The following is a 25,186-nucleotide window of genomic DNA, read 5'->3' on the forward strand; positions in this document are numbered from 1 at the left end:
CTGCAGTGTCTCTGCCTGCCTGTCCTACAGTCAGCTGCTTGGAGGGAAGATGAATGATGCCTTCAGCAAATAGGCCAGAGAAAGCAGCCTGTCCTCCTTGTTTATTTCAAACAGATGTATAATTGTTGTAATGATATGCTGAGCATGTGTTTTTTCTAGAAGTGATTTAATACCCCAAGATATCTATTGCATCTATTTAGAGTCATGTGTTGGAGAGCTGCTGTCAAACTGCCTGCCCTGCTCTGGTCCTTCTCCCTACTCTGTCCTGGCAGGAGCAGGCAGGACCTTGTGGGTGCTTTTTGGTAGAGTGTTGCTCATGTCAAGCACTGCCCAACTTAAAATAGTAGTATGTATTCCTTAAAATAATGGAGAATGTGGCTCAGGTTTGTGAACTGATGAATGCAATTTCCTTGGTTTTGTCATGTGCATTGGTGATTCTATAGTGCCTTAACTTGGATTCTTCTTATGTGTTTCCAGGGACCTCCAGGACCAAAAGGGGAAAAGGTAAAGGCTGCATTAACAGATGGATTTTGGGGAAGCAGTTGTATATCCTCCAGTGGCTGTAATTCCTTCAAGTTCGGGTTGTCCCAGTAGCCCAGCTGGGTTTTGTTGGGATGTGGAGCTGTAAAAATGGGTTCTCACATTGCTCTTGGAAAAGCCCCAGGAAGGGGAGGACAGGAAGAATTTGCAAAAAATTAGGGGGAACAACTATGGTGTTAAAGCTCACCCATGCTGTAGGGTTCTGGTAAGCCCCTAAGAGTCATGAGAGTGGCGTAAAACTCTCCTCATTCCTCCAAGAGATCTGGGCTCCATCGCTCTGTGTTTGCATGACACCCATGAAATCAGAGCAGCCAAAGAAGGTCATTACTGAAAGTGAAGTTAATTTTCACATGTGAAGGACATAAGCAGTTGCTAGGGGAGCCTTAGAGTTGGAAACAAACTGCTATTTCTGATTTATTATCTGTTTCATTGCCTGCCAGGGCAGAGTCTTTCCCTATTGTGTTGTCTCCAACCCTTCTCCTCCCTCATTTTAAATACATTAAGCAATAGGACTCTTGCCACTTCCCTTGTGTGCTGTACCCGTGTCCAGTCCTTCAGGGTTGACATTTGAACTCTGACCATTTGCTGTTTTTCCTGATTTGCAGGGGGAAGCAGGAGACATTGGCCCAAGGGTAGGTAGTGACACAGCATGTTGATTTATTCTAAAATTTGGTTGGGTTTAGTCACTGCACAAAACAAAGCTTTGTGCAACCTTGCTGCAAACAGTATGGTAACAGTTGTGGAAACGTTTAATTTTGCCTTTGGAGCTCTTTGTGGTGGTGGTTTTCCTAACTTTAGCCATGAGGTAAAAAAAGTCAAAGATCTTTGGGTACCTCATGAAGGGTTTTGCTTCTACTGAACTTTCTCCTCCCTGGCTTCCTCTTCCAGTGTCAGAGACAGACTCTGTGTTTCTCCTGAAGTTTCTCTTGAGGCTGTGCTCCTTTTTTGTTGGCATTAGAGCACTAGTACGTGGGGGTAGGACCTGGTGTCCCAAGGGAGAGGTCCAGCACAGAGTTGTGCAGGATGGAACATTCCTCCTCCTTTGCTGAGCTCCCCACCTGGGAGCAGGATGACATCCAGGTGATATCCAGGCTGCCTTTGAAAATAAAGGGTTTAAAGTAACTGTATGATGAGGGAAAACTCTTTTGGCTATAGCATACAGAAATCAATGGAATTTTGTGGAAATGGCTCTCATGGAGCTGCATGAAGTTGGGATTTACTGAAGTAAATCAGGACAGGTCTCCACAGGACAGAATGGGGATGTGGCCCATGTTGGGGATGAGATGGGAGGTTTCACCACAAGGTGTGGGCTCTGTTGCAGAGGAATTTCTGAGGTGTGGCTGTCTGTGAGTTATGGGCACCTGCTGGAAACACCATTGTGTGCATGTGTTGGAATCCTGGTGTACAGGTGACCGTGCAGAGGCTGGGTTTGGAGCTGGCGCCCAAGAGCTGGCTGACCTGGGTTAGATGTCATTGCTGGAAACATAACCAGGACCTCAGTGGTTAATGTTGAGTAGAGATGCCTCAGAGATTTTTTTTTTCTTCCTTCCCTGGAGGTTGTAAAATCACTTTATGAAGTTAGTGTCATATTCTGAAGCAGCTCCCAATTGCCTTGGGTGTGTTTGGAAATGTCACCCTGGGGCTCAGAGGGGCCCTAAAATGTCTCACATAGATTTACAGCCCGTGTGGTGAAGGAGGGGCTCGGCATAAGGTCTCACTTTGTCTAAGTGCACACCCACGTACTCAGAAGAGGCTTTAAGAGGTGATTCAGCAGCACAGGGATGTGAGTTTTCACTCCTTGGCCAGGGCTGTGGGTGACTTTGGGGCTGGCAACTCGAGAGGTGCCAGGAGGTGCTGCTCAGGCTCCAGAGGCTCTGTGCTGCCAGGTGCTGTGGAATTCACCTCCTGCTGCAGGAGATGCTCTGGGACAGGCTCTGTCTGGACTTGCAGGGCACGTACCAGCTCTCAAGGTAACACTTATCCTTTGTTTTCATCTACCAAGAAAAATGTGCTGTGTTTTGGGGTGGGTTTTTTTGTCCTGATTTGCATTTGTCCAGATTTTGCTTCAGTTTTTGATTTAATTATGACTTTTTGCACAACAGTGAGAAAAAGGCTCAAAAACAATTTGGGAGAAAAGAGAGAGAAAAAAGCCTGGCAGAACCATGCACAAGTAGACCTAAAAACAGGTGCCTGACTTTGAAAATAGCTCCCTTTATGTCTCCAGACACTCAGGGTTGTGAGTAGAAGGCAAAACTTCTTAATACCATCTGGTCCAGATTACTTTTTATTTCTGAATTTAATCTGTTTTATTCCTCAAGTTTCAGTGGTGGCTTTGTTTAGCTGATTTTGAAAGATGTGTCAATGCAACTCGCTGCATCAATGGGAAGATAAATAATTAGGACTGTATCCAGTGCCCTCTTCCTTATAAATGGTCATGTCCAAGGGTGGTGGAATGGGGATAGAGTGTCAGTGAACACTAAAACACTGTCATTAGGAATGATGGATTCAAAGAGAATAATCCTTGGGATGGCTTTGGAGGGACTGTCTGTGGTGGGAGTGAGGTGATGGCAATTGGGGATTAGCTACTGAATATATTCATGTCTGCACTGCTTCTCTTTCTGTAATAAGCACCTGCCACTAGCGTGGACAAAAACAGAGATTATTACATGTGGGAGTGTGCCTGATGGCAGATGTTGGAGGGTGATTTTGGAAAGCTGAGGAAGGAGATCACCTTGGGTTGTCTTAATCACTGAATGCTCATTGTTGTAAGCAGCATGAGGGAGGATGCTCTGCAGCCTCACCTGCTCAGGGTGGGGAATAAACGTGCCCAAATGTACTGACAGAATGCATGGAAGTGTATTTACAGGGAGAAATCAATAACAGATCCCCTCTGCTCTTGGGAGAATAGAGGGAGTTGAAGCAGGATGCTGCCAAGGCTGGGACAGCTGTGCCCTGATATTTGTGCCTGTGCTACTCTCTCACAATCAAATACGTTGCTGCACCCCTGGAAAGGACTGGTTTTATAAGCCTGACTTGCTCCCTGAGCCAGCACTGGGCCGACTGCTCTGGATTTATGAACTTAGCTGGGTGATCTTGTTCGTACTGACAGATGAGATGTTCAGACAAATGATGGGGTTGAGGAATCTCTGCACATCTGGGCCAGCGGATGCACAGCGCCTGTGGCAGCAGCACCAGGTTTGCTCTCCAGAGGGAGAAAATGAGCCCCAGCTGGTGAGAGAAATGCTCTGTCTGCAGTGGCCCACATGGCACGTGCCTGCCCATGGCCAGTGCTGATGGAGATGGCTCCAGCATCTCCTGTATCCGGAGCTGCCGGGGGCAAAATGCTGGCATGGCTGAACAAACTCTGCAGCCACAGTGCAGACATAAAAGAAGCTTTTTCTCCCTTATTTTCTGCAAAATTTTAAGTGCTTGACAAGCTCACACTGCTGATAAAAACTCAGCACAGGAAGCATCCTGCAGGGCTCTCTGTGCCAGTCAACAGACGCCTATGGATACTTTTATTATTTGCTTATTTTGGAGTGCTATGTTGAAATGGCTACATCGAGAACTCTAAAGCTGAAAATTACCAGTGTTCAAGGTTTCTGTGCTCCAGTATTCCATTGCTACACGGGGTCAGATCCAATGGCCTGTTAGCCCAGTGCCTTGCAACCAGAAGCTTTGGGAAGTGTGGAGCAGGAACATGTAACCATCACAATTAACCCCTCTCCTGCAGCCTGGCTCTCTATGGCCTGAATGTTTCTTGAACCAGGGGTGGTGCCTCTCTACTTACTATCCCTCAGGGCTGTTCACCTTTCATGAGCCCATCTGTAACAGGGGCTGTTTAAAATGAAATGTGTGATGGCTGGATTTGGTGGGATATGGTGTGTTTGGCCTCAGAGCAAATGCAGATTGTTGTTTTCCATTAAAACAGATAGGCTTGGGACATGCTTATTTGGATGATGCTTACCAGTCTGAGGGACAAGAAAAAAATTTCAGTTCCCGTTTTGCTCTGTGGGCTTTTATAAAAATCCCACTTTATGCTCTTGTATACTATATGCGCATAATGAGCCCCTGAACTGTGTCCCTTCTGTTTGCCACAAAACCCTTTGCTCTCAGTAGAGTCTTTTTGGTGGTTTCTGTAGTATTTGGAGTACCTGTCCACGTGCAAGTGTTCTGTGTCCCCATTAATTTTGATTTCTCAGTATTTCAGTGCTGTTCTTCCCAAAAATGGCTGCATTTAACTGAGTATTGAGCTTAAAGCCTCTCTCTACATCTTGAAAAAAGTTCTTGGTAGGGGTTGATTAGTTTTTTTCTATCTGACTTTACTTTTCCCTTCTCTTCTTGACACGATGGTGATAAAATATCTGTGCTGGGAGGCTGGGCAGGAGGTGGCCTTGCCAGTGCACTATTCACCCCAAAATTGAGGTTTGGGGTTATCTGTTATTGGTGTGCAAGGTTTAAAAGCTCCTAGGCAATTTGGACAAGAGGTTTGTTCCTTAGAAACCCCCAAAAATCCTCATGGAGGATTTTCTGTGTGTTTCCACAGGGCTTCTTGTGGCTTCACTCCACCCTCTTGATTCTCCTGTGGATGTGGGCAGGGATGGGTGAATGGGGGAAAGGGAGATGCACGTGGTGTCCTGAGAAAGGAAATGTCTTACTGCTTCTCCCTAGATAGATGAGTGGAAAGGCTAAAAGACAATAGCAATGACTACTGACACAGCCTAAATACATTGTTTTTGCATCATATAAATCTGGAAGATTTATTTGCGATTTGCAGGCTGGGAATACATCAGTATTCATTTGAGCCTCTGAAAACAAATACAATATTTGGTCTCAGGGAAATGCTGGGATATATCATCCCCTATGGGGTTTACTGTAATAATACTCTTTATTCTGCAGTAGGGGAACCCTTTCCCCAGCTGCTTTGAATGTCCTATTGTGCAGTAAACTAGTGAAAAAATACTTGTTTCCCTCAGTCTGTGTCCTGCTTGCAAAGCTCCAGTGTATCTAGAACCTTAAACCCACCAGTGTTGGCTACCTAGGCTATTACTTTCTAATATATCAGCTAATTATTAAAAAAAAAAAAGTTATATATTGCTACAGTCTTTCAAACTCACTCTTCTGCTGTGCTTTCATCTTGAACTGCTGCTCTTTCTTCTTCTGCCTCCCACTTACCCTGGATATAGATGGTTTTTCCACACCTCAATCATGGATTTCTGGCTAATGATCAGCTTGTCTTTAGCCGGCGAGTGCTCAAGGTAGACACCAAATCTGCTGCCGCTGGTTTGCTGTGATTGTTTGAGCTGCTTTTGTTTTTCCTTTCTGGCTGACAGTGCACTGTTGCTATTTTAAATTGCCACGACAACGTCTGTATTTAGAGATGCTTGTCGGGAGCATGTTTGACTGAAATCCCATTGGAATTTACGGGGCAGGCATTGTCAAAGTAGAGAGACATAAATCTAATGGGTTTTAACATTTGGTTATTTGTGAGATTTGGGAATCAAGCAGCAAAGTCCTATAAATGTTGATATGAACAGCGTTGGTATTGTAAAATAAAATGCATTCAAACTAGAGTAATCTAAATCCTTGAACTCTAAATGTGACATTGTAATTAGGAAAAATTCGGTGGGAGACTTGACATAATTGGTTGCAGTGTTCAGCATTTGCAATTGGATGTTATAAAAAATGATGCAAGTGATTTAGGAGCCCAGATCTTGGTGAAAGGCCATGGGACTTGTGCTGCTAAGTCACTTAAGGACTTCTGAAAAATCTCATACTTGTCCCTGATTTGAGGGTGGACCACGTATTAAACACAGCCCTCTGACTGCCTCGGTGGTGACTCTCCCAGATGTCGCTTAAAGATTTACGAGGCGGCCTTTCCATGAGGCTTTCCCATTGTGCAGCCGCATGGATGGGCCGGGCCACGGCCCCGGGGCTGGGCTGTGGTGGCTGGTGGGGGGCAGGGAGCTGATACCCAGCCTGGAGCCCCACGGGATGCTCCCCTTGGGAATGGCACCCACCAGACCTGCACAGGCACAGGGACACAGCGCCTTCTCTGCACTCAGAATCTGCAGGGTGTGAGCGGCTCGGGATGTTCACTCGTGACCTTGGCTGCATGTAAAGGATGAGATTAAGCGCTGCCACTTTCTCTGTGTGGTTTTCTGGCGTGGTGCACTGAGCTATGGCAGTGTGTGCATGCTCCCTGCCAGCATGTTGTGGGCCTGGGGTGCTCTGGGTGCTGTTGGGTTGGTAGATTCCATGCAGACAGTCACTGGGTAAGGCTTAAGGAGATTAAATCTCATTGGAAGGCATTGAGCACAATCCTGGCTGAGGAATCAGACCCAAATGGCATAAATTGGCCATGAGCTCACTTTCAGCTTTCCCAGCTGGAAGCTGCAGTTAAACTCCTCTGGGACAGCAGAGGCCAGGGTGCTGGTGGCCCAGGGATGCAGTGCATGTGTCGTGGACACCCTGAGACCACCCCTTCCAACACTGCTTCGTCTCACCATGTCTGTGTGAACTTCTTCCAGGGTGATCAAGGTCGAGATGGAGCCATGGGCCCCCCTGGTCCGCCAGGACCCCCAGGTGCCCGAGGGCCTCCTGGTGACACAGGAAAGGATGGCCCAAGAGGACCTCCAGGCTCCCCTGTAAGGACGGGAGATGCGCAGCGAGCACATATCAGGCAGTTCCCACCCTGCGAGGGACAGGAGGGTGAAGGGTGTCCCCTTCCCCAGTGCTGCCACCACAACCACTGAGTCCCCAGCCTGAGCCACAGCTGGGCTCCAAAGGCTGCTCCTAGAGCAAAGCCTTGGGGTATGGGGCAAGGGAGCAGGAGGGGACCTTCCATCTCAAGTTTTTGAGCAAAGAGCTGGACCTGGGGTGTGTATTTGCAGGTGCTGGTTGTACCTCACAGAGCCAGGAGATCTCCCAATCTGTACTCTTTGGATGACCTGTTGCAAATCTGAAGACCACTGGCAATTTATTTAATAAAAAAATAGGCTAAAGCATAATGCAGTGAAACTTTCTAATTATTGCTGAGTATTTTGGAGAATGAGAGGTAATAGTTTCAATGTTGGTCATTTTATTTTTTGCAGGGTTTCAAAGGCGAGCCGGGAGAGGAGGGAGTCATGGTCAGTATTGCCCAGAAGTGTCTGTGTGTGTGCCCCTCACCCTCACTGTACATCACCCTTCAGCTCACTGCAGCAAGTGGGTTTGTGTTGTAGCTTATGGAGGACAAAAAACCCCACATGAAATTATGGGTACTCTAAAATGGATGTTCGTCCAGGGCTACCTGGGAGAAAAGAGGCCGGTTTTTGTGTCCCCTTGGCTCTTCTGGAGGGATGTGGTGCTCCTGTATCCTGACTTCTGTCCCTCTGAAGCCACATGGCATTGTAACCAATTTGCTAAGGTCCGAGTTGGATCAAAAGGTGCTTATTATACATAAAATACATGAGCCATAAAAGAACAAATGCAGCTGTATTTGTAAGGGAAGATGAGAACTTGACATCTGTGTCATTTCTTTTTCTTGGAATTAAAATACTCTTAGAAATGCTTTAATCCTGTTACACTCAGTTGTCAAACAAGTAAACCAATCACTCTTGTATTCAACAGGGTGCCAGAGGACCTCCAGGACCAAAGGTGGGTAATAATCTGTCTAATTTTAACATGAATTCTTGAAATAATGCCGCATAAGAGGAGTAGGGATGAAAATAAGCATTTTATAGAGGACTTCAACTCATCTGTATATACCAGATATAAAATTTCAAGGCATTGACTGGGGGTGTAAAAGCCTAAATGTGTCTCTTCCTCAATATCACATCCACTGCCCATGCTCAAACCTGGAAATGGGGATGGAGGTAGCTGCAGGGGGCTGGAATCTGCTGTACTGTGGGAATGTGCTTTCTTGCATTTCAGGGGGAAAAGTATGATCATCACAAGCCAAGTATTTTAATTTTAAAATTAATTTTAAAATCAATTTTACAATTAATTTTGACTATCCACATAATTGGCTTTATTTTCTGTTATGTCCCGAAATGTCTTCCTCTTCTGTTGACATTGCTGTTGAAGGGTGAGCCTGGTGTCCAAGGGAAAAAGGTAAATGGTGATTTTTTTTTTTTTTTTTTTCTTTTTAATTATTATTTTTAATGGTTTTTTCTTTGCTTTGCTCTGTGCTTGGCTAGGACAACCATTGCCAGAGACTGGTGTAGAAGCTGTGGTCGTGGCTGTCCACAGCAACCCTTCCCTTGTGTTCCCTCGGTTTCATGTCCATGTGGTCCTGGAGCTGGGCATGGCTGTGCCTGCAGCCTGGCTTTCATTTCCATGAGCCAGCCAGAAGCTGCAGCCACATCTGCCCAATAGACAAAGAATAAAACAGCAAATGCCAAGCAAAGCAGTAGGTCCTGAGCCTTTTTCTCCAGTAATTCAATGAACCAAGATGTGCCTGGAGGATGTTCTCCGACCAGGGGCCCTGGGATGGCCATCACCATGCAGCACTGCAGCCCCGTGGGAAATGTCCCCTTGAAGGCCAGGAATGCTGCTTGGGTGTGGCATTGAAGACTGTGAGAGATTCACATGTCCAAGCTCCCCATGTTTTCTCCCGGTGGTGCCATTGAGAAGTGGATAAATCACTGCCTTTAAGTGAAGTCAAACCACTGACAGGGCCCAGCCTTTCCCTCTTACTGATTTGCCCCAAACCAGGTTTGGCCATGGGTGTTTTTCAGGCCAGAATTTGGCTTAAAAATTTTATAACTGGCTGGTAAAACTGACCTCTTCAGCACCCATTAAGTGGTTTTACTCCAGGAGAACAACAAAGCACAAGCAAAACCAGAAAACCTCTCCTGGCAGAGGGCGTTGGTGACTTGTGATGAAGTCCATGAGGATGGGTGGCAGCTTACAGGCGGTCTTTGGGACCCAAAAAGCCTAAAGGAATTTAATATTTCTGTTGAAAGTAGGACAAGACCTTTGCCAGGGCCTGATGTAACCAAATTCTGGAAGATGCCCATCCACCCTCGCAGGAGCAGGAGAGGCAGAGGCAGGGATGGGTGGGAGCAGGGGGCTACACTGAAACCTGTTGGGCTTCTTGCTGCAGCTCTCCCCTGGTCTTCTGCAAACCTGAGTGGGTTTCAGGTCTGTGCAACACTCAGTGAGGTGAAATGATGTGTTGGAACCTGATAAGTGTGTACAAGCTCTGTGTATTTCACTTTTTATATTTCATTTCATCAGGGTGATGATGGGATCCCTGGGGAACCAGGACTTGTGGGCCCTAAGGTACGTTCCACTGCATGTCCATCTATTGCATGTGTTGAGCAGCATCTTTTGCTGCCTGGTTTTTGGCTCCATATCACAGTCAGGGCAGGTTGAGAAACATTTCTCCTCTGATGAGGAAAAAGATCAACAAACTGTGAGGGTGGTGAGACGCAGGTTGCCCAGAGAAGCTGTGGCTGCCCCATCCCTGGAAGTGTCCAATGCCAGGTTGGATGGGGTTTGGAGCAACCTGATCCAGTGGAAGTTGTTCCTGCCCATGGCAGGGAGTTGGTACTGGATGATCTTCAAGACCCCTTCCAACACAAAACATTGTGATTTTATGATTCTATGTTGTGGTTTTAGGGCCAGCTTCATGGCTGAACACACCACCCATAGCCAAGCTGCTGAATCTGAAAGCTTCATTTTTATCTCAAAAACTTCCCGTTTGCACCTTGGCAAGGTGATGTGTTTTACAGCTAAAAGCAGAGCTTTGCTCCTTTGTGTATGTAAAATGAAGATAAATCAAGAAAATGATAACTTGAAGAAATCTGTTCTCCATCCTCCCTGTATATCATTTGTCTAAATGGCTTTGTTTTCAGGGAGAAAAAGGAAGCGTGGGTCCCAAGGGAGAGAATGGCACAGATGGCTTCCCAGGACTGAAGGTAAAGAAAAGCTGGATCTCTGGGCACAGCACTGCTGAGGCAGAGGCTTCTAGCTGAGTATTTTGGGCCTTTGCCTTCTAAAAGGCTCGTAAAGTGCCAAAACTGACACAAAATGAGGAATATTAAGAGTATTTTATCTTTTCCTGGTGATTTGATGAAAGCTGACTTCAAGCAGAGATCAGTATAAGAGTTTGTAAGTCATCTACTTGCACATTTTCCATTGAATTGCCTTTTTCCACAAAAAAGGTAGAACTCTGGTCACATTTTGATCCCATGTTTTTGATGGTTGTGGCATTGCTTCAGAGCCCCAAGCACCTGAGAGCTCTCCTGTTCTCCTGACCTCCAAAACTGCTGAGAGATGCAATTAACCTGGGTTTGTTAAGTGGTGGCGAGGAGACCCAGACACCCTCAACTGCTTTATATTTAATAGGATCTGGATGCACTAATATTTTCTATATCAAAGAGCTGTGTTCTCTTATTGGGCAAGAAAATGTGTGTAAGGAATAAAATGGGTTCTGGTGAACCTTAGTAATTTTTTTCTAGAACCAGAGTAGCAGTGCTGGTTGAATTTAGGATTTTTTTCTATACTTCTTTACCATTTTTTACTTTTTGGAGCACTTTAATTTGGTCAGCAAGGGGAATAACATGGGTATGACAAATGGGACATCTTTTGAATCCTGAACCGAATTTCAGGTCATTGCTGTAAGAGTACTATGACTTTTTAAACCTTGCCAACTTTCAAAAAAAAAAAAAAATTATGAAAAGGAGGGGAGGGGGAAAAACAAAAAAGAGGAAGAAGAAAAGGATCAACTTGGCACAGAACTTTTCCTTGAACTCACCCTTGAAATTGGTTTAAGCATCTCAGCTGAAGCTTTCCACATGCAAAACTCAGCCTAAAGCAAAGGGAGCCATGTGAAACCAGCACAAGGAGCTGGAGCTCAGCCCCGAGCTGGCCACTCTGCTCCCCCTGCAATGAGACCTTCTCTTACTTCTCTTGTTGTTATACCAACATTGTTTTTTGCAAAATATATTTGCTCTCAGGTCAAATCTATTTTCTGCAAGGAGAAGCAGTCCCTTGTTGGTGTCATACTTTTTCTTAATGTAAAGCATATCTTTATGGGTGGGTACAGTATTTTTAGAATAAATATTTTATATTTTCCTTGGTCTCTTTGAAAAAAAATGTGATTTTTGATTTTCAGGGTGAACCTGGTGAGAAGGGAGGAATTGGCTCCATTGGACCCCGGGTATGGATGTTCATGATTTCAGTTTGGAGTTGTGTATTTGTCTCAACCATAGCTGTTCCCCACCACCTCTTGCTGCTTAGTATGTGAATGAATCACTTCAGGACCAGTTCAGTGTGAGAAAATAGAGATGGTACATATTTAAACAAATGATTGCACAGGTACTGAAGGCTGACATGGGAAATCAGTCAAGTCCAATTTTCTTATCCACATGACCATCCTGTGACCCTTTTTTTTTTTCAAGAGGGAAGTTGGGAATAGGGGTAATCAAGTGAGGATTTTTATGCACTTCTCCATTTCACAAATTGATGGCCTTTTGAGGTTTGACAGTTCCAGCTGTCAGACTAAGGACTGGTTAAACCCAGGTTGTTTGTAAGGTGATAACCCCCAAACGCTGCGTGTCAGGTCTTTGCTTTCATACCAGCCTCCTTTCAGTGCTGTAACATTAAATAGGATTCATCCCTGGCTGCAGGGTCCCCCCGGGCTGAAAGGGGAACAAGGAGACACCGTCGTGATCGACTACGACGGCCGAATCCTGGACGCACTCAAGGTAAGCCCTGCACCAAGGCTGAGTCCTGCAGTTCATGGGAAAGGACTGAAACCTGCCAAGCTCTGCCACAGTGACATTGTGACATGTCCATCCTTGTCCTCTGTCTCAGGCTCCTGAGATTTCTGTTTTGGCACAGAGCTGGTTTGGAGGGAAGAAAGAGCTGATTGCATCTGGGGGCTGGGGATATTTAGGTTGTAGCAGCAAAGACAGTGTTGGAACTTGAGGCTGTGAGCTCAGGCTCATGGGATCCAGCTGTGGGATGTGAGTTAACATTCTGCAGGTAAAAGCAACCTGATACACCTGTGACATGAACACCTGATGCAAAGGGTGTGAGCAGCCACATTGCAGCTTAAATGCTGCCAGCAGCAGGGTGTGATTCCCGTGGTATGGTGTGGAGCTGTTCTTTTCACTGCACATCCTCTGCAAGCAGCAGTCGGGATGTGGAATGGCACCCAAGCCTTAACATGCCCAACTGAACAGTGCCCTGACCTTATCATTAGGATGAAATAAGCTGAATAGAATAAATACTTAATTACAGACATATTTGAGAACCATCCTAATTGTTTTATAACAGGCTGCAGGGATACACAAAGTGCTGGTAATTTCCGTTTGCCAGATGTCCGCGTTGCACGCAGCTTTCAGAGTAGAGTTTGTGGAGTGCAGTGGTTGGAGAGGCTCCATCAAACATCTGGAGGCTTCATCTGCTGGACCCAGACCCTGTCCGATGTTCTGCATGCAGAGACTGCTGAGGGGCACCTCACTGAACCTCACTAACTTTGCTGTTTTCCTGCTTATTCACTGTTTGCAGTGTTTGTGCACTGACCTGTCTCGGGGGCAAGGCTCTGGAAAGACTTCCAGTGTGACTAAATGTAACAGCATTTGGGTGTGTAGCCATGGAGAAAGGTGCTTGAGGATATGATACTGGTTTGGTTTTCATCTGATTTTCATCAAATTTTGCTGCTTGAAGTAATTTGCAAGTTGGAAAACATTTGTTCATCTCAAGGTGGTTTGTGGTCTTTGCATCCAGCAGTGCCCAGGAAAAATTACTTAAGTGTGCAAGGTTTTCCTGTTGTTAGTGCTCACACAACCTCCTTTGTTTCCCCTCTTTAGTTGCACCTCCCTGGCTGGCTGACACTGCTCTCAGCAGGATGCTGCTTCCCAGGCTGGTTGGTTGGAGTGGGCAGGATGAAAAAAGGGACCACCAGATCTGGGGTCACACCTCCAGCTAAAGGCATTTTGCCTCTTAATCCATGTCTTTGCAGCTGTACACCTGACCCGCTGCCATTGTGTTCTGTTCCGCATGAACAACCCCGTGGCAGAGGGACCTTGGGTCACTCTGTGTCAGTTGAGCTCATCTCAGTGTTTGAATTCATCTCCACTGAACTCACCCAAGTGTCTCTTGCAGATCCTGACTGGGAGCTGCTCCCAGCTCATCCCCACAGTACGAGGACAGCGTGCCATGTTCATGCGAGTCATGATCAAGCCTGTTTTGTTTACTGTGTTTCAGGGTCCACCAGGTCCCCAAGGGCCACCAGGCCCCCAAGGTGCTCCAGGTCCCAAGGTGAGCCTGACCTCTGCCAAGCAACACAGTCATTAGTAGCTCTCCATGAAGAGTCTCCCAAGCCAAAATAAGGCAGTTGAAGTGGCCTGCAGAGGAGTTTGAGGCTATGTGTGTGATATTTTGCCCTTTCTCTGGCTGAAAAAAAGGTGTCTTTCACACAAAAGCCAAAATGTTGTTGACCTGTCTCTGGCCTTCAGCCTCTTCCAGAGGATGCTGTCCCAGAAACGAATCCAGTCCCAGTCCCACACCTGACAGACAAAATCCCAGCCCCTCTGAGACTGCCTCATTGTCTGTGGCAGGAGGCAGAAGTGGGAGAAGCAGTCCTGAGAGGGGCTAGCAGTCCCATGGCTGTGCTGAGCCACCCTCATTCCCACCCTCCCTGTGTGCTGCTTACTGCTCCAGCACCATATCCCAGGACCTGCTGTCCTCCTGCTTCACAAGCAATAGTCTGTAACCTGCAGCCAGCTGTAGTTTCTTAAAAAGAAGAATGTAATTTGCAGAAAAGTAGCTCTTGAAAGAATGGGATGGGGCAGGATTTCAGTTCATTTTGAGGTCTCTCTGTCAATATTCAGATCAGCTGGTGATGCTAGTGTGTCACTGACACCTCCTTGGTCCTGAGCCTGGCAGAGGCAAACCCATAACCACAACAATTGTGTGTGAATAACCCATTTTCTTGCAAAATGCTCTCCCGAAATGAGTTCTTAATTTAATTTACCATGGGCTCCTCTTTCTTCGTGTCCCTTCAGGGAGAGCTGGGCTTGCCAGGTCCACCTGGAATGGATGGTGAAAAGGTGAGCGGGGCACGGCTGGATTGAGCAAGACCTTGCCAGGAGCCAAATGAAAAGGAAGCTTCCTGTGTGTCTGTGAAAAGCAAATCCAGGCTGCCAGAAGCAAGCTCTGCTGTGTAGTGTCAGCTGTGTCTCTCTGAATTGATGGCCCTTTGCCTGCAGCCCCTGCTCTGCTCTGGGCGTGCCAATGCTGCTTGTGGCTGCGTCTGCCAAGATAAAGGGGCTCCTTTTACAAGCAGTTCATCAGATGCTGTCTCAAATTTTTTTTGTCAACCTTCCCAACCCCAAATGGCTGCAATCCCTCCTGCAGCCCAGCCAAATTCTGCTGCGCCCTCAAAATTGGCATCTGTGAGGTTGAACGTTAAAACGTGTTCTGGTGAGCTCACGCTGCGATGCAGAGGGAAGCGGCAGAAAGGCAGAAGTGGCTGTTGTGGGGGGTTATTTTCAGAGTTTTCTCCTAAACATGTTGTTTTCTCTCAACTGCCAGGGTCCCAAAGGAGCAAAGGGTGACCAGGGCAGCGCAGGGATCATGGGGCAGAAAGGAGAGACAGGAGAAATGGGCTCAGCAGGTCCCCCGGTATGTCCCTTTGTCTGTCCCTGTCCCTGTGCTCTTGGTTCTTTAATGCACTGATTTCTGCAAATGCTCAGAATGGGGCTGGGTTGGCTGATTTAAGCAATGACCTCTCCACACCACCTTACTGTGGAGGTGGGAGCTTTGAATTTCCATTTCTAATCAGCTTATTCAGAATGTATCAAGGAGGAGAAAATATTTCTTCAAAGTCCCTTGGAGATGAACATGACCTTTGCTTGAGCCAAGGCTGGTGTTTAGAGGGAGACAAACCTATTTTTCTCTCATTTTTGCTTTCCTGGAAGACGCAGCACATCAGTGTTACACTTTTATCTTTCAGGGAGCAGAAGGGCCAAAAGGAGACAAAGGAGAAAAAGGAGACACGGGGTCACCATGTCTGCAGAATAATCATGTAAGATCTTGGCAACATAAAGTCTCTTTCATGACACAGGATCAGGCAAAGTTGGGGGTGCAGGATGGACCCACCAGTCTCATATCCATCAGCAAAACCCAACTGTTTTCTACAAGAACTTTCAGAAGTGTCTAAATGGGGTTTATTCATTAGGGAAGAGCAGCTTGCACACTTGGCACTACAAAGTTACTTTAGATTTTGTATTGGTGGTTGAGATATTGGATGCTGATGTTATAATTAATTGGGCATTAAACCATGATTCTGGGCTTTGTGAGGTTTCCTCTCCTGAACCATCTTCTCTCTTGCCCAGCCCTGTTAATGTGCTGTTTAATTCCCTTCTGCAGATCATACCTGAGCCTGGACCCCCTGGATTACCTGGCCCTATGGTAGGACTCTGGAAGTAATTCCTGAAGATTTGTTATTGTATGTGATTAGATAAGGACAAGGGTGGTTTGTTCTGTTTAATCATTGAGGGCTGTTTCGAATCTGGGAAAAACATCAGGGAAGTGGTACAGTCTGACCTGGCTTTGGAGAAATGAGAGCACCTGATTTAGGAGAGTACATCAGAGTTCGTGGCTCATTTTGCAAAAAACCAAGTTGTTCCTTGGGATGGAGAAAAGATAAAATCTTGTGGAATGGGAAAATCTGTTCCCAACCATGACAGTGTCTTTATTCCCCTAAATTCACCCAAGTCATTAAGTTTTCTGCCATCAGCTGCACTGGAAGAGGGCGCAGGTGGTGATGAACACACAGAGCACTTTTGATGGAGATATTGAAGGGGTTTGGTGCCCACAATGCTCCAAAAGAAGTTGTCAAGGACATTGGGAAGGCTGGGATGCCTCTGTGGGGTCCAAGGTTCACCTTGAGAGACCATGCTTCAAAAGCAGGTGGCATTTCAGGTGGCATTCACAGCCTGGGAGGTATCCCAGCCCTGCCCAGGTGTGAAGGGCTGTGGTGGCATAATGCCACCCCCCAGAGCTTCCTGTCACTTTCTTCAGCAAAGCTTTTGGGGGCTCTCACTCCAAAGCTTGTGTTGTCCTGTTACACAGAGTGCTCCTTTTCAGTTCCCCTGCCCCTTGATTTGACATTGGAGAACAAAATAAATTGCCACCTGTTTTGAAAAGAAATACTTGACCATTGTCAGCCTGTAAATTGAACAAGAAATGGTTTTGGGAAGGAAAGTTTAGGGTATGTTTTTAAATTCTGGGTTTTTTCAAATGCACCACTGTCTTTCCCACAGGGTCCTCCAGGAATCCAGGGGCCTAAAGTAAGTCAATAAATGAAATGTCACCCAGTTTCCCAGCTGCCAGTGCATTATTTACAGGCCCACAAAGGCCTGTCAGCTCTGGAGACTGAGTTTTTTGTCACTGTTGTCACAACACATCCCTTGGTTACAATGTTCAGCAGTTGGCATTTTGGAAAACAAGCCATTTTTCCTTCCAAACTTTTACAATCCAAACCCCTCCTCCAGCAGAGTCCCGAGGGCTGGCGAGAGTCAGGGTTTCCAAACCAAAAGGCTTAAAGCCTGTATTTTCAGCTGTTTTCTTATATGATGTGGTCAAGAGCAAAACATCAACAGCAGTGTGGGTGTAAGCACCCCAGAAAAGGGGTAGGAGGTGGTGGGTGCGTGGGGTGGCTGCCCTGGGCAGAGCTGCCAGGTATCCTTGGCTGATCCATTTCATTTCTGCAGGGTTTGGATGGTGCAAAGGGAGAAAAAGGTGACAGTGGTGAGAAGGGGGACCACGGTGACACCGGACCTGCGGTGAGTTGTCTTCCCAAATCTCAGTTCTGGCTGTTGACAGAAACCTGTCTCAGAGGAAACAATCCCAATGCCTTGTTTCTTTTTAATTTAAGGGTCTCCCAGGTGTTCCCGGGCTCATTGGTTTACCTGGTACCAAAGGAGAGAAGGTAATCACAGGTGTGGGAGAGGAGCGGGAACATTGGGGTGTAATCCTAAAACAGGGGCTGTAAAATCCTGCTGTGGGGAGTCCAGCCAGAACTGCAGAGCTGGACCAGCACTATCCTGGTGGGTTGCAAAGGAGCAGCCTCCAACCCCAGGGGCTCCTGGATGAGCCCATGCTCTCACTACCATGTTAAACCAACTGGATCAAAGTTTGTCTGTGACACCAAACTCAACACAGCCCATCGTAATTTTTATTTTTACATCTGCAGGGAAAGCCAGGGGAGCCAGGATTGGATGTGAGTATGGAAACCATTAATTACTCATGTAGAAACACAAATAACACACACGTAACTTGAGATTGTTTGGAAAATATGTAGCTAACACTGTATAGACTGCTCCCCCTTAAACACAATGCCCATGGAATGATGGCTGTAGGAAAGGGCTGAATTCAGGCCAGTTGCTGGGCTCCTTCCACTGCACAGCAGAACTGCTCACCTAAAGGTGCTGCCAGGGCTTGCTTCCCTTTCCAACTGAGAATATTTGTATTGATTCAGTGAAATGAAAATTTCTAATAGCTGTAATGTTACTGGGGTGTGGTGAAGCACTCCAGTTTTCCCAAGAAACTGCTGACATACCAAGTCAACAGGAAGAAAATGTTGTTCTTCACCATGGCAGGATGGGCTGATGGCTGGAGTTGGCTCCTGTTGAACTGAGATGTCTGGACATTCACACACTAAACTTACAAAACTTTTTTTTTTTTTCATTTTTCCCACCTAAAAATTGTGGTGACAGGGTTTCCCAGGCCTCAGAGGAGAGAAAGGAGAGAGAAGTGAAAGAGGCGAGAAGGTAAGTGGGTTATGGCTGTATTGATGCTTGTGGGGCAGGACAGGCTGCTCTTTTTGGCAGGCAGTGCTGCTTGCCCTGGGGGCGAGTGGTGAAAGGCCGCCCGTGAAGCCCAAGGACTCGCACATTCCCAGTGTAGGGCAGGACAGGCAGTTAATTCCTACCCACTTGGAAGGGTTTTGGCAAGCCTACTCCCACCCCAGCACAACCATTGTGGGGAAATGGAGCAACCTGACAGCTCCAGGTTGCAAAGAATCACTGGTCTTGGTTTACAGACCTTGGAAATGGATCCAAGTCAAAGGCTTTGTTACAGGGACCCTTAAACAAAGGGATACCCAGCAGGAGCCAGGAGCCCAGCTGAGCACAGGGCAGCAGCTGAAAGCTGCTGCTCCCACTTGCTGTCAGATACTGACCTGGGTTCCAGCAGAAACTAGTCATTTAGTCAATCTGTTATAAAATTATCTATTACAATACTTCCACCCAGCTTTAACCAAAGATTTTCACAGTGATTTCACTACTCAGCTGAGGTCATACTAGTGCAAGTGTCCCTACTCTGGGGGAGGACTGGGACTCTGCAAGTGCTGTGAGACACGAAGCAAAGGTGTTTCTTTCCCTTGCTCCTGATATCTTCCTGTTGTGCTGACAGGGTGAACGAGGAGTACCGGGGAGAAAAGGGGCCAAAGGACAGAAGGGGGAACCCGGCCCTCCCGGACTGGATCAGCCTTGTCCCGTGGTACGTCTTCCGTTTCACTCATCCTAAGCACGGCTTGCCGAGGCTGAAAAGGAGCCACAGCTTTGCAGCCAGGGAAAAGGAGGGAGGATTTGGGAGTTCTCTCTTTTGCAGTAAATCAGAGCAGATGGTTATTGTTTTCTCACTTTTCATACTGGTTTATCTGCACTGCTGGAAGTTCACTGCTCGCTATAAGGGCTCCTCACTGGCCAGATGGGACCAAGCCACAGCAGTAAAAATAAAGGATCTTTGTGTAAAGACCTTCTTATTGTAGTCAGGAACAATGGACCTCAGTAGAGCTCTTCAGGAGATAGAGCAAAGCTGCCGGCCTGGCTTCTGAGTGTGTTTGAAATCAGGGAGTAGCTGGGTGCAATGGATGGGAGGCAATTTGAAAAGAAGGGCAGCTACATCCCTTCATCCCTGCAAACCAAGCAAGGGATGAGCCCAGGGAAGCATGTTGGAGTTGATGGCATTACAGTTCTGCCAAAGATAAGTGATGGATGAGCTGGAGATCCCCAGGCTCCCAAGAAGTGCCTCTGGGAGAAGAGACCTCGCCTGGTTTCTCAGCCGGTGGCTCAGAGTTGTCCCTTCCCAGACACACCCCGGGCCACCGCCGTGCAGGGTGTACCCCCGTGGGCTTTCCAGGAAACCTCCTGGGTGTTTGAGCCTGGGGAAGCAGGATCTCCCAAGTTCACTTCCAGAGCCTCTCACTCATTAGATACAGCCCAGGAAAAAAAAAAAAAATCTAGAGTGGTTTATAAGAAGTTGTTTGACCTGGTAAAATTTACCTCCTTTTTACTATTGTTTTTCATACAATGACTAAAACTAGAGAGATCCTTTCCCTGCAGTGCTTTGAAGCTGCAGGATGAGAAGTAGCAAATACTGAATTGAAACTACTTAAATGTAGCTGTTTAGAACTTAGTTCAGAGGCACCTAATTAAGAGTGCCAGCTGCTTGCTCCAGGACAATTCAAAACCCATTTCTTCTCTGAGCATGTGACTTTCCTCACTCTCTGAGCACAGCTATGGCAGCCAAGGCTGTTGTGTAGCTCCACTACACCAGCAATAAGCTCCTTTAGTCAATATGTTTTATTTTGCCTGAAGATTGAATATAAACTACAATTAATTTTTTCCTCTCATGACATGTTAAGTGATTTACCCTTTATCTCTTTCACTGTGCTTTTACAAATGTGAATCTCTGGTTTGTGTACAGAAGATCTTTCCCAGATGACAGACTCTGCACGTCTTGTGAATTCCCTACCATAAAACCACTCTGTTGACTTGCTGTGTCATCAGAAATGGAGCTGTGAAGCTCTAGACCCATCCTCCTCCTCCTCTGCTGAAACATGGGTGTCTGTCTGTATAACTCCTGTGTCCTTTATCATTCTCAACAAGCAGTCATTTTTCCCAACAGGGAGATCATAGCATTGCAGGCAGCAAAAGGGATCCAGGTTTGCCAGGCCTGGATGGGGTGAGCCTGCCCTGCCCTTTGGTACAGTATCTGCTCTGTCTTTCTTGCATGGCTTGTGTGTGTTCCTGCTGTGGCCAAGCTCTGTCCTGAGGAGCAAAGCCCTCCAGGGAGAGGAAGGACACAAGGCAGCAGAGCTGGAACAAGATGTTTCACTCTGACATTTGGGGAAGGTTGCCAATGTGTTGTGCCTTCTTCTTCCCAGTTAAAATGACTTTAGATAAGGAGTGTAAATCATGGGAGAACATGCAGGGGATGCCAGTCCCTTTATGGGAACAGATGCTCAAAATCAGTTATGGATTCTCTCAGTACCTACAGCCCAGTTTGGTTCCCCTTGTGCCTGTGCTGCTGCAGCCCTTTGAGTCCCATTCCCAGCTGGGATTTGAAAAGCTTTCCTCTAATGAACAGCTAGGCTAGTCCTGCAGAGCAGGGCCACTGGCACTCTGGGCATCAGAAGGGTTTTGCTGTGTCAGCACAGAGCTCTGCCCAGAGCTCAGGTTGGGTCCAGTGGTTATGCAGGAAGGTTTGTGCTCTGCTCCCCAAAGGGCTCTGCACGGCTAGCTAAGAGAGGTCATTGTTTTATTTTCATTTTTCTAACCATAGAAAATGCTGCGTATTAGATGATTTGCAGTTGTCCTCAGAGAAACAAAAGGGCAGTAAGCTGTTTCTCTTTCAAAAAGTTAAATTACTTTCAGATGTGTCCAAGGAACCAATTCCTAACAGCAGGACTGCTCTAGCTCTTCATATTTACTCCCCAGATTTGTTCTATTTCCCAAGCATCTCCCATCTTAACTATACAGAAAACACAGGACCCATCTCTGTTGAAGGCATTGGAAACTGCAGTAGGGGATTTTTCCAATTAACTACAACATGACCAGTTAGTAAAGCACTGGTGGATTTTCCTGGTTAGCTGCAGGTTGGTTGGAGTGTTGACTTTGTTCTGCAGTCCAGGGTGCAGTGGAGGCTTGCTGGGCTTTCAATCCAGGAGCATCAGCACGAGCCTCACACACAGCCATGAAGAGTCATTTTGGAGTTACTCAAGTGAAACATGGTAGAAAGGTGTGGCAGTTTTACGATGGCCAAAATAAGTATTCTGAGTGCACAAGGAGAAAAAGCCCAGGGCAGAAGTCAACCCCCTGACCATCAGTGTTAGGGTGCACTTTAACAGCAGGTCAGGATGTTTTCAGTCAAACAACCACTCTGCACCTTGTACCCTGTACCCATCACCCCCAGAAAACTCTGGCAAATGTACAAGTTTTACCTTTTTTTTTTTTTAATAGTTACAGACCAAAATATTGACTGTGTCTGCAGAAAAAAAAAATGTGTGTTTTCTAACTAAGGTTACAGGAAAGCATGACTTGTTACACTGTGAGTAGCTGGAGAGGGTTACCTTACTTCACTGCATCTGTTTTATTGGGCATGGGCTATTTTACATATAAAATCAATACAGAATACAAAAAATGTGATGACTAACATTTACAGTAAAAAATGTAAAATTGCGTTTTGACCTGTATTTGCACTAGCAGTTCTCTCTGCTGCATACACATCTTCCCACCCCTAGCGAGTCTGGAGGTGGCTCTGAGGGAAGGGTCAGTGCTTGTGTGCTCTCTGTGGCTCTACATGCAGAAATTCATGTAATCGGAGATCCAAGAGCTTTAAAAAATCCAGCATCAGGAAAGGCAGCTGAAGTCAGCTATTTCTTCTAAAGTGTCTTGAGAGAGCTGGTCATACATAGCTCGTTCCTCTTCTAATGGGATCCTTCCTTTCCAGTGTTCTCCTGGTCAGTGAGAGCTCTTCTGGCTTTCTGATTTTTGTATGTTTCTTGTATCTCCAGTGGAACAAGACAAATATTTTCACTCCCTTTGCATAGTCCACAACTCATCCTATTCTCAGTTCAGCAACTCAAGATTTCTTAAAGAAACTAAGTACTGCAGGATCAAATTTAACACAATTAGGATACCATCTAGGAAAAAAATACCTACATCACCTCCCCTGAACAGAAAAGCACATTTTAACAAAAAATACATTCCCACATCATGCTTTCCATATATACGTCTGATGGCAAAAACCACTACTTTATAAAGCAGATTATGAAGTTAACGAACTGTGATTTCAAATCTTTGTATGTGTATATGTTTTCTTTGTTTAAAGGAAAAAAGTGGAGATTTCTGTTTTTTTTTTTTTTAACCCTGAGGTGTATTCAATTTTGTGTTGTGCGTGACACATGGATTATGTTGCCTGCATATTCATTTTTGTGCATATACAGTAAATGGGTTTTGCATGGTAATTAACAATGCTGCTAAACCTTTCATCGTTGTGACGAGCGAGCTTCAGGTTTTTGGGTCTGACACTTAAGTCCCTGTCAGGAAAACTGAATCTGTAAATTCAATTTTGCAGGGACCAGACGGACTGCCAGTAGCAGGATGTTGGCATAAGGTACTGTAATGTTAATAAATGTATATCCTTGAACAGGTCCTGAGTAATTTTGCTCCCTGCATGGTGATTGTTTGCACTGCTGCACCTGCTTGAAGCACCAGGTCACAGGCCTGGCAGACAGGACATTATGCCTTTGGAGAGCAGGATTCCAGCAGCTTCAGGTCTTGTTCCCCCCAGCTCTAGACTGCTGCTGGGAACACCAAAAACTTGCTAAGCATGAAAAGTCATTGTTAACACTGTCACTAGAATGCCTTTTCATAGGCTTGCTTGGGCTTTTATTATGGCCAAGGAAGCTTAGGAACCACCCAAGGAAAGGCTGCACCACATGCTCATGTGACTTACTCAACCCATACCCTCCAGCTGAGAAGGTAGCAGTGGGCTGTCTCATTGTTGCAGAGTTCCAAACATTTCTTTTCTAGCAAAGACTCTTCTGCCATTGTAATCATAACTCACAGCCACTGCACTGCGTCAGTGCTCAAATCAGCACCCTGGGTGCAGGTGGTCAGGTAATTTGTAGCATCTCATGCACCCAGAGCAGCCAGGGGTTGGAAGAGCTACTGGCAGCCTGGGAGAATGAGGAGATGTGCCCTCCTGTAGTAAGATGAGGATTTGATCCAGGTTTGTAGGACAATGCTCATTCTCCAACAAGAGTATGACACTGAAGCTGAGTGGAATTACTAACCCAGCTGTAAATATGTGGTATGTGGACACAGTTGGAGTTAACAGCATGTCACTAACTGGTTACAAACCCTCAGTTAGAATGTGAGCACACCCTTAGTATATCAAAGGTTTTAATTCTGAGTAATTTGTTAGGATGTACCATTAATATTAAAAGAAACCTGAGTGCCAATCCTTCTAGTATTAACAATAAGGTTAGTACGTGTAATGAATGGAGCATTTTTCTGATTAAAATGTTTGTGTGTTCTTTTTCAGTGATCTCTAAGCATGAAGCACAATATGTAAATAATGTGATATATTTTGATCTTTTTGATTTTTGTATAAAAAAAGAAAAAAAAAACTTTTGACAGTAATATATTGACCTTTTTTTATACTGGATTCTGACATTTATGGACTTGGAAAATAATGTAAAGCTCCCAAACCCATAAAATGTGCATGGTAACACAACAGGATTTGATAAAGGTGCCGATGACAGTAGCTGGGGATGAACAGTGTTCACTGCTCACGCTGCAGTGTGAACTAACAGTACTGAGCCAGCCTCGTGTGCCTTATTGCATGAAGGAGGGCAAAATCCCTGTCCTAATTTGGCTCTCAACTCCATATTTGCATTGTACATGCACATTAAAAGGGTGAAAAAACCTGGCTGAAAACAAAGAAAAGAAGGATGCAGCCCTAAAAAATGAAAGAAGCTGCTGTCTACTGTCTGGTCAAAGAGGGGAAGGACTTGCAACCTGCAGAGGAAACGAAGCCAAGCTCCACCCATTGCTATCTGCTGCGGGCGTGATGGAAACAGCAACTCTGGGGCTAGACAGAACAACCTTGACTGCCTGTGGTTATTTCTTCTACAATCAACAGAAACTTTTACCCTCAAGAGGAAGCACCTCTGGGTCCTGTTCTGGGGTCTGTGCCTGAAGATGTGCAATCGCTTTGTTACTGTGGGACATAAATTCCCCAGGAAGCCTCCGCTACAGAATTTCAAAACAGAAAAACCAGGCAATACTTTCAGTGCAGGGAGTTGCAGGACAGGGAAGGCTCTGCTTAAGTCCCTTCTTAAACAACACAGCACACAATGTTGCTCTTGGAGTTCCCAGAAATTGGGAGTTTGGAGTATTTAATTGTCTTGGTTTGTGGGGTTCATTTGCTTTTTATTTCTTCTTGGTTTATATAGTTTTAACTGTAAACTAACTCTGCACTCTCCTCTTGTTGTCTTATTTCTCTTCACCTTTTCAGTCTCTTTTGTTAAATTATTTCAGGCATATCCCATGCAGAGCAGGGTAATGAATAAAATCAGTATTATTTTGATATCTGCATATGCCACTGTGGGATCAACTAAAAATTGCAAACTATTCCACAGTTCACATTTTTTAAGATGTTGAAAAAATAGCAATTGTGCAGCAGAGAGCCATAAAAGATATTTCAGAGGAAGAAGATGGCTTACAGCTGAGTCTGTTCAGCTTACAATGAAGATCAAGAGGCAACCAGATTCCTTTACAGGGAGGAGGTACTTTGTATTAACAAGTTTTTAAACTGAACAGAGAAAGATATGCAAATATTCACTCCACGG

General features: G+C 45.8%; 1 protein-coding gene across 1 annotated transcript in view; it reads left to right on the forward strand.

Annotated features, from left to right (window-relative positions):
- Positions 1-22,964, forward strand: part of LOC309578671 (uncharacterized protein) — a gene marked incomplete at its 5' end in the record, with an annotated part of 179,648 nt that extends 156,684 nt beyond the window's left edge. The window contains 25 exon segments of the mRNA XM_082291434.1: positions 478-504; positions 1,146-1,172; positions 5,727-5,798; positions 7,071-7,187; positions 7,635-7,670; positions 8,152-8,178; positions 8,608-8,634; positions 9,763-9,807; positions 10,383-10,445; positions 11,645-11,689; positions 12,159-12,236; positions 12,811-12,834; positions 13,744-13,797; positions 14,544-14,588; positions 15,073-15,162; positions 15,494-15,565; positions 15,910-15,951; positions 16,806-16,832; positions 17,256-17,327; positions 17,420-17,473; positions 17,738-17,764; positions 18,261-18,314; positions 18,958-19,044; positions 20,455-20,532; positions 22,906-22,964. Of these exon segments, the coding sequence (XP_082147560.1) occupies positions 478-504; positions 1,146-1,172; positions 5,727-5,798; positions 7,071-7,187; positions 7,635-7,670; positions 8,152-8,178; positions 8,608-8,634; positions 9,763-9,807; positions 10,383-10,445; positions 11,645-11,689; positions 12,159-12,236; positions 12,811-12,834; positions 13,744-13,797; positions 14,544-14,588; positions 15,073-15,162; positions 15,494-15,565; positions 15,910-15,951; positions 16,806-16,832; positions 17,256-17,327; positions 17,420-17,473; positions 17,738-17,764; positions 18,261-18,314; positions 18,958-19,044; positions 20,455-20,532; positions 22,906-22,953 (1,338 nt within the window). The 3' untranslated portion in view covers positions 22,954-22,964.
- Between the last annotated feature and the right edge of the window lie 2,222 nt (positions 22,965-25,186).

The sequence above is a fragment of the Coloeus monedula genome, assembly GCF_965178545.1.
Source record: "Coloeus monedula genome assembly, chromosome: 15".
Classification (NCBI taxonomy): Eukaryota; Metazoa; Chordata; class Aves; order Passeriformes; family Corvidae; genus Coloeus; species Coloeus monedula.